Source organism: Lycorma delicatula, chromosome 1, assembly GCF_047948215.1.
Source record: "Lycorma delicatula isolate Av1 chromosome 1, ASM4794821v1, whole genome shotgun sequence".
Taxonomy (NCBI): domain Eukaryota; kingdom Metazoa; phylum Arthropoda; class Insecta; order Hemiptera; family Fulgoridae; genus Lycorma; species Lycorma delicatula.
The window spans coordinates 271547077-271561797 of record NC_134455.1 but is presented as its reverse complement, the minus strand read 5'-3'; the positions used below and the strand labels follow the sequence as shown (position 1 = coordinate 271561797).

Genomic DNA, 14721 nt, shown 5'->3' with positions numbered 1-14721 from the left:
CATCCAAAAGTAAACAAATTATATAAAATAAATTTCTGAATTAAATGATAATTACTGTAATTCTGTATTAACATTTCAGACTGAAAAATTAAATGAAATAATAAATAGGCAGCAAATGAATGTAATGAATTAAGAACACAAAATGCTTATTTCTATGCAAAAGTGATAGATATGGAAGAGAAAATTAAACTGCTTGAAAAAGAACTTTATGAATTAAAAATATTCTGAACATGGTATATAAGTAAAAATCTCAATTAAAATGGGTAACCATCCCTTAGAAGGTTTTCCTTTCAAGGTTTACTCTGATGCTCAATTCCTATCTATTACTGACCAGATGTTAACACCAGTAAGAGAGTCTTACTTGTGATGATTACAAATATAATTATTGCTGATGCCAACCTTGCCAAGAAAACTTTTGTTAATAAAATACACAATAATTCATTAAATTGTTAGCTTCCTCAATTAGAACAAATATAATAACAAATAACACACTGCTTATTAAGAGTAAGTTGCATAAGCTACCACCAAGTGGATTTTTCAAACCATAGGATTTATAATATGAAAATAATTTAATTAAAAAAAGTAATAATAAAAATCAACTTATTTTCTTAATTAAAGACTTTTTAAGAAATCATTTAACTACTGATGGACATTTAATGCAAACACAAGATAACTGTTTATAGTAAATAACACCAATTTATTATTATTAATTATCTAAATGGGAGAAATAATAAATAATAATGCCAAATATGATAATTTATTTTGTTTTGTAAATTCTATGTTGTGTGAACAAAATTATAAAAAACAAATACCAAAATAAAATAGCAATTTTTTAAAATTATTACCAATATTCAGTGACTGCATAATTTTAACACACTAGAAAGGCAAGCAGTTTATTACTGCACTGATAAATATTTAAACAAGCACTGGCCCTGAGTATTAAGTAGATTCATATATTCCATCAGTATTTAGATAGCTCATGGTCATATTGCATAAAAAAAGGAGGCTCGCCTTTAATGTTTAAAAAACCGAAAATAAATTTGGAAAAATTAATTTAAATTAATTTTTCCTTATAAATGTATACTATCCTGTTAGTGAATTTGGGCTCTACTATTCTTTCACATTATTGTACTTATTTAAGAGATAAGGATATTTTAATGGAAAATGTTGATTCATGTACACTTAAAATAAATAAGACATAAAGTAGCATAACACTGATCTGAATGCAGAATAATAAGAGAATATGAACAGTAAGAACTCACTTAAGAAAATCTCTAGCAAAATTTAAAAACATATATCTTTTTCTCCCTTCTACAAACACAAAAGAATTCCAGTTCAGTTTATATTTTTACCCATTCTTCTCAAGCAGCTATGAGATAAATGTGACTAATTTGCAATGCTTGCACTGATCATGTTGCTTTTTTTTAACAGAAGTAAAAGCTATTGACTTTTCACTATGGTGAGAGTGCATTCATGCAATTTTTACAGACACTTTTAAATTTCAACCAAGAATTTAACTTTAACAAGGGATGTTCACGTCAATCTGGGACTTTTGTTAGACTATAGAATAAATGGAGATTCCTGCGCATTTTTTTGGTTGTATGCATAAACTACAAGAAGTGTCACCTACTACCGCATGATGCAACGTTAAACAACAACAATCAGTTGTAAAGAACATGGCATCCAAAATGTAGTGAACGGATATGTGGAACAGCACATTGTAATGAAATTTCTTGTGAATGAAGTCATAAAACCCAGTGAGATTGATTCAGTGTCATTTCCATGAACATTCAGCGAGTAGAAGCTGATCCTTAATAATTATTAACGAATAGCTTATCAGCAATATTAACAGCGAGTACTACTGTAAAGTTTAAGATGTGCACAATGCTCTAAAGAAAAACAGCCTAGTGCAATCACTGAAGACATTCTGTTTCTACAGGACAATGTACAACTGCATACAGCCCAACAGATGACATGCACACTATGATCTTGTTCAGACATCACTCCCAGCAACTTTCACCTTGTTCAGGCCCTTGAAATTTGTTCCTGGGAGGCCAATATTTCAACAGCAACAATTAGGTGAAGCAGTCAGTCCTATTGTTGTTTCAACATAATGACAAATTGTTCTACACTGCGGGTATTCAGGCACTAATGAAACAGGATAAATGTAGCAGGGGATTACATAGAGAAATTAAAGTATTTTTTCCTGTCATTAGTGTGTTCTACATTTATTAAAAATTAATAGTCCCAAATTGACCTTAATGCCCCTCATAGTTAAAATCATAGCTATAGACTTTTGGCAAAATCTTTAACTTTCCTTCGCACTATTTTTCCAGTTAAAAAAAGCAGACTAAAAGAGATATTTGCTGGTATATTGATGAGTTACAGTTGCTGAAAGGACAAAATGATTTGCATTTTGAGCTACTTAACTATGATATTAAAAATGTACCTTAGGTAAAATAATAATCAATTGTTCAGATAAAGATAGAAAAATGGGTTGCATATAATAATACTAACATTTTATATGCTTCTAATAATTATTACAAGCAACAATTGATTTTAAGTTCTTACCAGTATGGTAAGTAATTAAAATCATGGCATATTTTTTAAGTAAAATTAGAGGGTAAAGGGAACATTCAACCAAATGTTCTAAATTTTTTTTTTTAACGAACATTCCTAACATACTGGCTTGAAGAAGATATTGGCTTGAGGGGCGTTTAGGTCTGGAATGTTCCTATGTAAAATTAAAATGAAATTCAAGATTCTGGTAGAATTTAATTGGTTTTTAGACAATTAAACAAAGGTATATAAACTGTAGTGATCTCTAATTCTAAAGTCTTAACTATTTGTAGCTGCATAAATAATATTGTTAAAAGACAACAAATCCCACATCAATTCCTTTAACAGATTATTTCATTTCTGATAACTTCAGTTTAATTCATTAAAATAACAAAATTTATACCAGTAAATAGGTTGTAGATGTTGAATATATGTATACCAATTTTATTAAAATATCTCAATTTGTTCTTAGGTATAAATAATATTAGAAAAAAGCAAGATAGAGCATTTACACACATTAATATTTATTTGTTTTCATGTCCTGAATCGGCACCTAAGTTTGGTTAACACCTCTCAGGCACCTGTAGTATAAATGGGTGAACAAAAAGGTACAGGGTGCAGTATAAACAGGTCAACAATTATCTGCTGTTAGCCTAGTTCTCATTTTTCCTCAGATATTAGAAAATCCTGTTTTTTTTTATCAAACATGACCTACTTAAAAAGTCTGGTATCTTTTACCTAGCTGTTCACTAGCAGACTATGGAATGTACATGGAAGTAATAGTGGATGCCATTGAAAATAAAAACTTTGTAAATGTAGAAATAAATGAATTAAAAGGCATTGAAACAAGCTATAAATGCTCACATTCTCAGATTATGTTTTTTTCATAACCTCACATTAAAAAACATAAATAGTAAAATATTTTACAGATTTAAGTCATACTTGTCACATATGAGCCTATTCATTAGTATGAATAGAGCCACTTCTGGATTGAAATAGATCACCTATGATGTTCTCATGTTAATTTTTAATCTCTTTATTTTCCTGTTTGTATGATAAATGACCTACCTAGCTACCTTAGTTTATGCCAACAGAATCTGTCTTAAATGTTGAAAATACCATTTTGATTTTCTGTGGGCTGACTCTGGGCCTTAATAGGGGGTATGTATCTTGCACCTGTTTTTCATAAGGCTAAGGAGTGACTTTCAATGATTACTAATTAATGGAAATAAATATTCACTAATTAATGGAAAATACTAATTCATGGAAATAAACCTCAGTAAATGACTTTGTATAAGACAAGTAGAGAGTGATGCATAAATGCATTTCTTCTGGCTTTCATCTTACACACCAAGTGCATGTACAAGATGTATGCAATGAATTCTCTTAGGTCATTTTCATGCTAAGAAAGCTAAATAAAAAAACATCTGGATGTTGAAATAGACATCGTCTGTTTCATTATAATTTTAATTAAAGCGCCTAGACACATAGACACTACCCACAAATCAAAAGTATTTTAAAACAACTAACAAAGGCTGTAAGGATTTCTCTTGGTACCAATGGAAGAGAACCCAAAAGCCCATTTTTACATGGTTAAACATTATTACTGACAATCAAAACACCCACTCCATGGATGTGATGTATGGGCACTAAGAAAATGAGAAAAGGAGATGCATAAGACATAAAATTGGGCATGAAGAACATTGGAGAAAATATAACAAATAGAAAGAAAAATGAAGTTTGAAACATTTACGAGAAGGTTGATGAAAAACAGTTCTTGAAGGATCAGTAGAATGTGCAGAGATAGGTTGGAAATAACAACATTGCAGACACTCTAAAAGGAAATGGGTGTTATCAGAAACTCAAAAGTTTAGCTAGAAATATAAAAATACTGAATTAAATATCCAAAATTTGATTTTAAAAAAATTTAAAGTTGGTATAATTATTATAAAAAACAGAACAAATTATAGAAATCTTAAATTATTGAAAATTAAGTGAACTGAACTTATATGTTCAGCAGATATCCAATTTAAAGAAATTTTCTGCTCCTTTTTTTTCACATAAAGATGAAAAAAAAGTGTATTTAAAACAGTAAATTAAGTTATTTACATCCATCCATCTTGTAAATTAAGAAAGTCTTGTAAACTTAAGAAAGTAACTTCAAGGAAAATGTAAAAATGAACTTATTTTGACCTACCAATCAGTGATCATATTTATTAAAGTTTATCTCATAATGAAAAACATGTTTTCAGATTTAACAGACTATAAACTTTGAATTTCAGTTCCCATGTCAGACATAATCTTTTGAGAAATTCATACTGTACCTTGATGTAAATTCATTAATCCCTTGGAATAAAACAGATATATAAAAATAAGCAAAAAAAAGTGGATTAAGCTGCAGAAATTTTTATTTATTACATAATTAAATAAAATACAAAGGAGACCTAAACATAGAGACTTCTATTCTCTACAGTACGGTGCAGGTGTACGTATGAGTTGTATATCTTGTCCAATTATTACATATTTTTACTTAAAAAAAACTAAAATATTGATGTCAATAATGATATTATTTTTTGCTTTTAACATTTTTAAATTTTTGGAAAATTTATCTTCAGATACCTCTTCTAACTTTTCATTACAGAGCTAGAACATATATTCCACATTTTCCCAGCCTAATTAAAAATCATCACTATGATAAAACTTTTACCATCAAACATAAAATTTAAAAATAATTATTTATTTTTTATTGAAATATAATATTAATTCTAAATTTTTCTTTTGGATAAACTACAGCCAAACATATATTCAAATTAGGTTTCTTTAGTGCACTACAGAAATGTAAAATCTCAGAGAATAATTGAACAATATGGGTTAATAGCCATTATCTACTTTTCCCTTGTTTTTTCTTATCTAATGAGATCAAAACACAACTGTACTTTTCTCTCATAATTACAGGAAACTAATTATTATTTACAATAAAGGTATTAAAAAACTAAAACTGATACTGTATAGAGCTTCACAAATACACAAATGCAGAACACAATAGAACAGATTTGAAATGAAAACTACGTACTAAATGTAAGATATTTCTACTGTAAACTGATGAAACTGAAAAAAAAATGACCTACAGTTCTAAAAATACAAACAAAAAATTGTATAAGGATATAGTAAATGGTATGGCTATAATTTACTGGGAGATCATGGTGGTAGGCCTTGTCATAACATATATTAAGGAGGTGTATATTATTAGATTTGACAGAAATATAAAGAACAAGAAATTCTCCTGTTTGACAAAATGAACAGTACGAAGTACAATAATAACTAAATGTTTATAATAAAGTAAGCACATAACATAAATAAAATTTCATTACGTAAGTTTACTAAGAATAAAGCAATGTATTGAACATATATATTTTTAAGACAGTAGAGTCTGGCATCGATATGGCAACCAGATTCTTAAACATAATGTACAAGTATCAGAGCGACATGTGATTTATTAGTTTATATTAGGTAACATTTTACATACTACCAACAGCAGTATCAAGCTAATACTATGTATATTAATAATAATGAAACAGTCATTATGTTCTGTAATTCTTTTTCATTTACATGTCTATAACATGTAATATAAAATGATCATTAAACAAATTTACATCCATTACAGAAATTCTTGATATATATATATATATATATATATATATATTGAAGTTGTTTATAACAGTATTTTTATGTACAAAGATTTTTTCAATTTTCTTAATGAAATGCAAACTTACCATATGCAATTTGCATCCATTACAGAAATTACTGATATATATACAAAAATTATATTAAACAATTTTTTCCATTATTATAATCAAATGCAAACCTATAGTACGAATAAAAACTGAAAACTTTTTGCTAAGAACTTTACAATGATTATGTATATAAAAAAAACTAGTGAAAATGTATTTTTTTTTAAATGAAGGTAAATAAAATATTTTTTAAAAAAGGTTTTTACAAAACAATAAAAAAAGACCTCACTAAAATTAATAACTTTTCTGGCTAATGTAAAAGTAATTGTCATCTAATTTTATATATAAAGATTTTAGTAAATGAAAGTACATTTTCAATGTTAATGGCTCTAACTAAAAAGCTGCGACTGGTCTGTGATTTATTTTAAATGAGCACAAAATATCATAAAACTGAGTCAACTTTATTCACGATTATAAATTTTACAGATAAATATTTATTCTGTAAACGACCATACATAAAACTGACTAACAATAATACAGACCAAACTGTTCTGTTTTAAATTACATACAGAATTTTACTTCCTAAGGATTCATTGATAAAAATAAAAAGAAGAGTAAAAAAACCTGAAGTAGCTTTTTTTGTATAATAAATTTGGTGATTGTAAAAAGCACATGGACATCTTAGAAATGTTTAAACAGAGTAAAATAAAAGAAAGCAGACTCCAACAAACAATTTACCTTCAATTAAGAGAGATTCAGCTCAAATTTTTTTTATAAAAGTCTTGAAAAATATGTAAATTTTAATTTTATGTAATAGGAAAACACAGAAAAATTTCAAATCGGTTTCAATATGACATAACTCTCATAAAAGGAAAACATTGTTAAAAGTCAATCATTTTTGTCTAAGTAATTACATTAAATAAGCCAAATGACTATGAATTTATGTAACTGTCATTTAGAATTAAGTTTCACTTAGACCAATGATGAAGGATGCAATTTAACTTTATGTATAACTGTACAATAGGATAGAATAGTAGAAGGATCAATACTTCTAATAATAATAATAAGTTTTTTTTCAACATATCAAATGGCAACAGAATTTACAAATTTTTATGTTATACTTCATATTACAAAAATTATGATCAATTATATTATTGTCTATTTGACAGTGATTTAATTCAAGAATTACATGTTAAACATAGCAGGACTTCCATAAGAGTTGTTTGAACAAACTACACATAAAAATTATATACAAGATTCAGTCACATAACTGTACACTGACAAAGAATAAACAGAAGAACACTCAAAATATATAAAACTTGCTTTTATTAGAACATTACCTAATTGCCGACAGATATCTGCCTTCAAATGAGTAGGTAATTCCTTCTCTTTTAATAGCTGTTCATAATTATCCTTTGCAGTCTTGTATTTACCTTGTACTTCATACAGGTGAGCAATGTGAAATCGAACTGTAAGAAACATACAATTCTTCATTAATATTTTTATTTTCTATTTTTATTAAAATAAAATTTTTAAGAAGTAAAAATTGTTATAAATAGTTTATATAGGACAAGAGAACAGAAAAGATATTTGTTATTCAAGGAAATAACAAAAATGGTAAAATTTATTTACTTTAACAGAAATTTATTTATCTTTTTAAATAAATATATTTAATAACAAAGGATTTTAAATTAATAATTACAGCCCCTTAATACTTAACACAATATAACAAAACAAGCCATCAATATTTTAAGATAAAAACTTTCAAAATAATGTTTACTTGTATAAAAATTGCAACTCAAGAAACTAAAAAAACTTCTTTCTCTACATACAAACAATTCATAGCATTCATGGACAAAAATTGCATTAACTAATTCTTGCAACTGATTTAATTTGTAATTTTGTAACTAATCTTGTTACAAAGCAGTACAATTGTGTCCAAAAACTGGTATATTCAATTGGACGTAACACATAAATAAGTAAAAATTAATCAGTTTAAGATTACAGAGAATACTCTATTAATCCTTTTAAAAAGTCTGTTATATTTTTTAAAATTAACCTTTATTAAAAATGAATTCAAAAAATGTTACATCATTGATTATATAAATAAAAATAGTAATAATTTTAGGTTCCTGTGAAAGACTATAATTAACAGCATAAGTCAAGACATAATATGATCTTCCACTCCATTTAGTCATAACTGTATAGTAAAGTACAGTATACCAAACAATGGCAATTAGTACGATATATAAGTTGTAGTACTTGTTTGGACATATATCTCAATGTAAAAGTTTGATGTAAATCTTCTATTACATTCCTCCAGTATTTGCCTTTCTTACTCTGCTTTTCTCTGTTCTTCTGCTTTCCATCTTTCTTCATCAGCAACAGTTTTTACAATTAAAAACTCTCTAGAGAACTTTGAAGTAAAGTGTTTTGTTGATATAGCAACAAAAGTGAATGCCTTTTGTAGTATTTTTCATATTAATATTTAACGATAATCACTTTGCTAATGAAAATATTTCTTATAATTCCCCATCAGACATTCGCATTTGCTCATTTAAACCTTCAAAATCTAACGCACTTAAAAACAATTTCTGCAGAAATCTATTTAATGTGCACTTCTATCACATTTCACATATGATTTTGTGCCAATTTTTAAAAAAGAAAATACCTCTCTGAACAATAATCCAACAATTCATCTGCAATAACCTTTTTTGTCAAACTGTATGTTCAAAAACAATTTATTATTCCTCCAGTCATTTACGATATCAATACCGAAGTTAGCACTTATATTGTTCTTGTTAATTTTTAAAAAAAGACCATATTTTTGCATCTAATTCCTGCATCTGTAATCTTGAGCAAAAACAAAGTTTAGAAAAAGAAAATTTCCTTTTGTTTATAGAAATTATTTGTTAACAAACCTCAAAATCTAAAACTGCCTCAATGCTGACAGCAAAGAAAAAAAAGATTGATATACAAGGGCTGTTCAAAAAGTAATGATAATAGTGATTCTGAGGGAAAATGTGTTGCAAAGGGTGGTAATACTGCATACCATTGTGTATCTCATACTTTTAGTCATCTATAACGATCGATGCAGTGAGTGGACATATGTGACAATTTGCGTAACGTGTGTTAGACATTCGCCTACTTTGTCTAACATGGATAAAAAGTTACAGCAACACTGTAACATTAAGTTTTTAGTGAAACTGGGGAAGCACTGAAAAGATGCATATGAATTATTAACTATGGAGTATGGTGAAGATGTTATGAACCAGGTGACCTTCTACAAGTGGTATAAAGCATTCAAAGGGGGCTAGAGAGAGCATCCGACGAGTAGTGTGACGGGTGCCCTTCAATGTCTCACACCAAGATTGTAAAGAATACAGCTGCCGCTATCATCTGCGAAGAACGACAAATTACTGATAGGGAACTCGCCACATCTAGACATTTCAGTTGGCAGCGCATTTTCAATTTTGCAAAATGATCTGGCATGCAATGCATGTCTTGCAGATGGGTGCCACATCTGCTCACACCAGAGCAAAAACAACATTGTGTCTCTGTGCGTCAAGACCTGTTATCGCGGTTTGGTGGGGAAGGAAATGAAGAAATGAATCAAATCATAACCGTAGATAAACTTGGATGCATCATTACAATCTGCAACTGAAACAACAAAGTCCTCAGTGGAAAAGGGCGCAGTCACCACCTCCAAAAAAAATGATGAGTTGCAGTGCCGGTAAGGTTATGATGATAATGTTCTTCAATTCTGAGTTTTTTTTATACCAACATGCTGTTCCTCAAGGCCAGACGGTCACGGCAGATTACTAAAAATCTGTTTTGATCATGATGTTGCATTATTTTAAGAAAAAACGGCTGCACAAGAACATTAATGAAATTTTACTGCATCATGACAATGCGCAGCCCATGTTGCTCACACTGTAGTTGATTTCTTGAACACTTGCGGCATCGCAACTGTACCCCACAATTATACAGTCCAGATTTGGCCCCTAGCAACTTCTGGATGTTCCCGGAAGCCAAGTTTCCGCTCAGGAGACGGAAATTCAAGACCAATCATGAGGTCATCAAAGCTCTGGAGACATGCTGCAAGGAGCTCAAGAAAGATGGTCTGGCATTTGTGTTTTAAAATGGCAAGAACGATAGGAAAAGCACATTAGAACTGAGGGGATTACTTTAAAAAAGAGCATGTATTTTTGTAAGACTGAATAAATATTTTTTTCTGTAGAGCGTTTTCATCATTACTTTTTGAACAGCCCGCATTTTATTTATTTTTTTGTTTTTACAGAAATACACCTCAGAAGACAGACTAGTAAAAAGATATCAAACTTCCTTGATCACACTGCATAGATTCTGATATGATCCGGCTTACAAACATATACATCATACTACCTCTACAAATTTTGCCAAATGATTGTCTAGCATTGTAACAGGTGATTCAAAAAGAACTTCAAAACTTTAAAAGCATATACAAATTTGAGATAACTTACAGATTCAGATAAGGTCTCATTTCATAGAAAAACACATCAAGTTTCTCAGCCAACATTCACTTTGGTTTGATACAGCTTCTACTTGCAATGCAACATACAGTATCAAGAAAATCTTGGATTTTAGGTGGTAATGAGGTGGTGCCCTGTCTTATTGATAGTAACGGCATCTATCTTGGTCATCATTGTCTAACTGAGGAATTAGAAAATTAGAAATTTTTTCCAGATAAAACCTATTCCATTTACAGTTGCCTCCTCAAAGAATGGACTGTATAGTATTTGTTTGCTCAAGGCACAAAAAAACATTGACCTTAAGACTATCACGAATATGCTCCTAAGTTTTATGAGGGTTTTCACTACCCTTGTTCAGCAATTAAGGGTGTTATCTTGCCACTGATGTGAAACCTTGACTAATCACTAAAAATATGTTGTCTAAAAATATATAGTTGTCTGCAATTCTATCAGTCATTTCTACACAAAACTGAACTTTGTCATCATCTGCGATGTGTTGAACCATGGTTTCAACACAGTTTGTATGGTTTCAAGTGCAATCGTTTACATAATATGCACCAATCAGTCATTTGTAAAATGCCAGTGTCATGTGACGCACATCGAGTTGATTTGCACTATATGTAAAGCTTTCTCCGAGTTGTTCCACAGCAGCTTCAAGGTCAGCATCCAATATGACTACCAATGAAAACATACAATTTATACTGGGACAAGCATACCAACACATTGTGATAAATGAACTTAAACAGCCTGGGAAATTTAAAAATTCCACCTATTTTTTGGGATTTTTTACACTAATATTAAAAAAATGTTGCTCGTTCCTTAATTTTGTTAGAATTTTATATATTTATAAATTTCTATGTACATATAATGCAATGACATTTTGATTTGGATAGTATTAAAGTAATTTCTTTAAATGCAGTGTTTTTATTACAATTATTCCAAAAACAATATTTTGTTTAAAAGTAACTATTTTCATTACACCAATAATTTATTACTCGGGTTCAGGTTTTAATTATTTCATAATTTTATGATTAAAATAGTAATGTTTTTATTGCTGTATTTCAATTTATTATTTTTTACAAATTCTCTTTCAATGTCAATAAATCAATTTTTAAACATACATTATTTATGAATTTTAGATATTTATAAAAAAATTCATTGGTTGAACAGCAATTAAGTTGTAAATTCTCATAAAATAACTGTGATCAAGTAGACAAATATGACATTCATAGTGCACGTAATTCTCATTCAGAACTGAATTGTAATTTTTGTAATTGGGAAAACAACCACTATATCCAATATTTTTTAAATAATTTAAAAAAAAATTAATTTGAGTTAAATCTGCCTAAAATAGTAAAATAATTATGAAGAAATAAAGTAAAGAGTCGGACAGAATAAGTAGAAGAAAAATTGATTTGAAAAATATTTATTTAGCTGTCCTGTAAATCTCACTTTTTGTAATAGTAAGATCCATCTTACCACCATATGACAAATACATTATTGAAAATGTAACTTAATATAATACGAAAAGGATTAAGATTTAAAAAAAAGGTAAAAGAAATACCAAGAACAATATTGAAATGTTAACTACAAAATTAAGTTTTAAAGCATTTCAAAAGCAATTATATTCTTAAATCTTGGTCTTGATATTAACTGTTAATTAATTAACTTTTAATTTTAACTGAATGTAATGAATAATACATGCATGATACAAAGTATGTGCAGCATTAAACTGACCACTCATCCAGACAACCATGATACGAGCCCTGTCCAAACTAGTACAACAACAAAAAATAAACAATGTACAGACACAAAGAAAGGTATAGTTTTACCATATATTCTCTGTTCAGTCACATTACAAAGTATGTTTTACTTTTTTCATGCTGTGTGAACTTTAAACATAACACTAGCACATGTGCAAGTTGTATTTGTAATTCGTAGGGTTTGTAGCACTACATCTCAAATGCAATCAGTTTTGACACTTTTTTTTGGAGTCTTAAGTCATAAGGTGAAAAACACTACATAAAATATTTGGATATTTATTTTATAATTATTTTCATTACATTCAAACTGAGAGTAACTTATTTTGATTTTTTCATTCAATTTTCTGTGACAAAAATGACCACTTCTTGTTCTTCATTAAGAAATTAATTAAACTTCTTGTTATCCATTTCCTCAAACCTCAAAATTAATTGATTTATATTTAAATGTAATAACATCAAGAACTAGCTGAACGTGGTTAGAACATACTTCATAAATGCAGAGCAGTATACGATGAGTTAAATAGGACTATGAATAATTTTTACTAAATTATATTTTTTTAGCCAAAAATTTAATGTTAATTGAATAAAAACTGAGCTTGTACTTTTTTATGTATCATGACAAAAATCTGACTACTTTAATTAACTTGGCATTAATCTGGTGTGGCATTTGTTATTTGTACTCAAACAATAATAATTTCCCAGCTTCTGTGCCTAAGAAAAAAAATTAAAGTAGATCAAAAAATGTAACACCACAACTTCAAGATTTTTTAGGGCAAAAAACTTTACCCTAATCAAATTCAGGATGCTTTAACCATTATTTTGAAAACAGTGATATTTAAAACACTTTTTAAAACACTGATATTTTGATTTTTAGTTTTATTGTGGGGAAATAATTTTTTTGGCAGCAATGAACAAGTATTACAACAGAAGTTTAAAATTATGATCACCTATGAAATCAGAATCATGTTTGTTAAGGGAATATTAAATTAAATATTAAATTACTGTATGATTCTCAGCAGTGTTAATAAGCAGGAAAGAATGAAACATACAATATGACAGCATTACTATGCCTACTAATAATAATACCACAAAGATTTTTAACATTTTTTAAATCTTGCTTTATACTTTTTAGGCATACTTATCAAATTATTATCATATGTTGCATTTGTTTGATTAGTAGGTAAATTTTGATTTCAAAATATGACATCATATACTGAAATTTCTAATATATTTATAAAATATCAAAGAAATTTTCAATCAATCATTTACTACACAAAGTAACGAAATAGTAAAGTTTTTGAAATACAACTGTAAATTAACAAAACTTTTTTTTGTTGCTTATATACATTTTACAAATTTACAGGTGCGATGTTTGTAAAAGTAATGGTGAAATATTGTATTGTCACCTGACCTTAATAACTGCAAAATTTCATCAATAGGCAATGTCAGGATACATGTTAAATTATTACACCAGCACCCTTAATTTACCCCCATAGGGGATATTTGCAAAAGTAATAGTGTAATATTATATTGTAACCCAACCTTAGTAAAAATTTTAATCAACCGGTGATGTCAGGAAGTACATTAAATTAAGGATGCAAGATTTGAGAACAAACATGAAAAATAAATTGAAAAAACATTGAGTTAAAATAAAGCAAATAAAAGGAACATCAATGCATCGAGCTAAATAACCTATCTATTTTGAACAACCCGGATATTAAACTAAGAAATGAATATTAGTTCATTAAGTAATAATAGTAACACATAAACCACGGTTTCCCCCTCCTCAATAACCGAGCACCATTTACATACAAAATAGGGACCATTTTTTACATTCTTTGAATAAATGACAGTTCTTGACCTTAGTGTCATGAGTTGGTGGTCAATTTGTAAGAAGGAATTTTTTCCAACTATTAAATGAAAGCAGAAGTTGGATATTTCTTATTTCCTACTCTTCAACTGTAATAATAAAGGTATCTAATGGAAAAAAAAATTATCACTTATTTCCCAAAAAAAAATGCTTGTGTATGCTGCATAAAGAACCACTTTTGTACAATGAAGTTATTATGTTATGATCTACGATCTAATACAATTTACTTGGTTGTGGTGTCAAGAGCTATTGTTACAAGATGAAGGTGTTGTTTCACAGCAGTTATT

At 28.6% G+C, this 14721-nt stretch overlaps 1 protein-coding gene across 2 annotated transcripts in view; it reads right to left on the bottom strand.

Annotated features, from left to right (window-relative positions):
• Utx (Utx histone demethylase) overlaps window positions 1–14721 on the bottom strand; it is a 291681-nt gene that overhangs the window by 95442 nt on the left and 181518 nt on the right. For both annotated transcript variants that reach the window (XM_075377656.1, XM_075377661.1), the window contains one exon: window positions 7631–7759. In XM_075377656.1, coding sequence (XP_075233771.1) covers window positions 7631–7759 — 129 coding nt within the window. The remainder of the gene's footprint in view (window positions 1–7630; window positions 7760–14721) is intronic.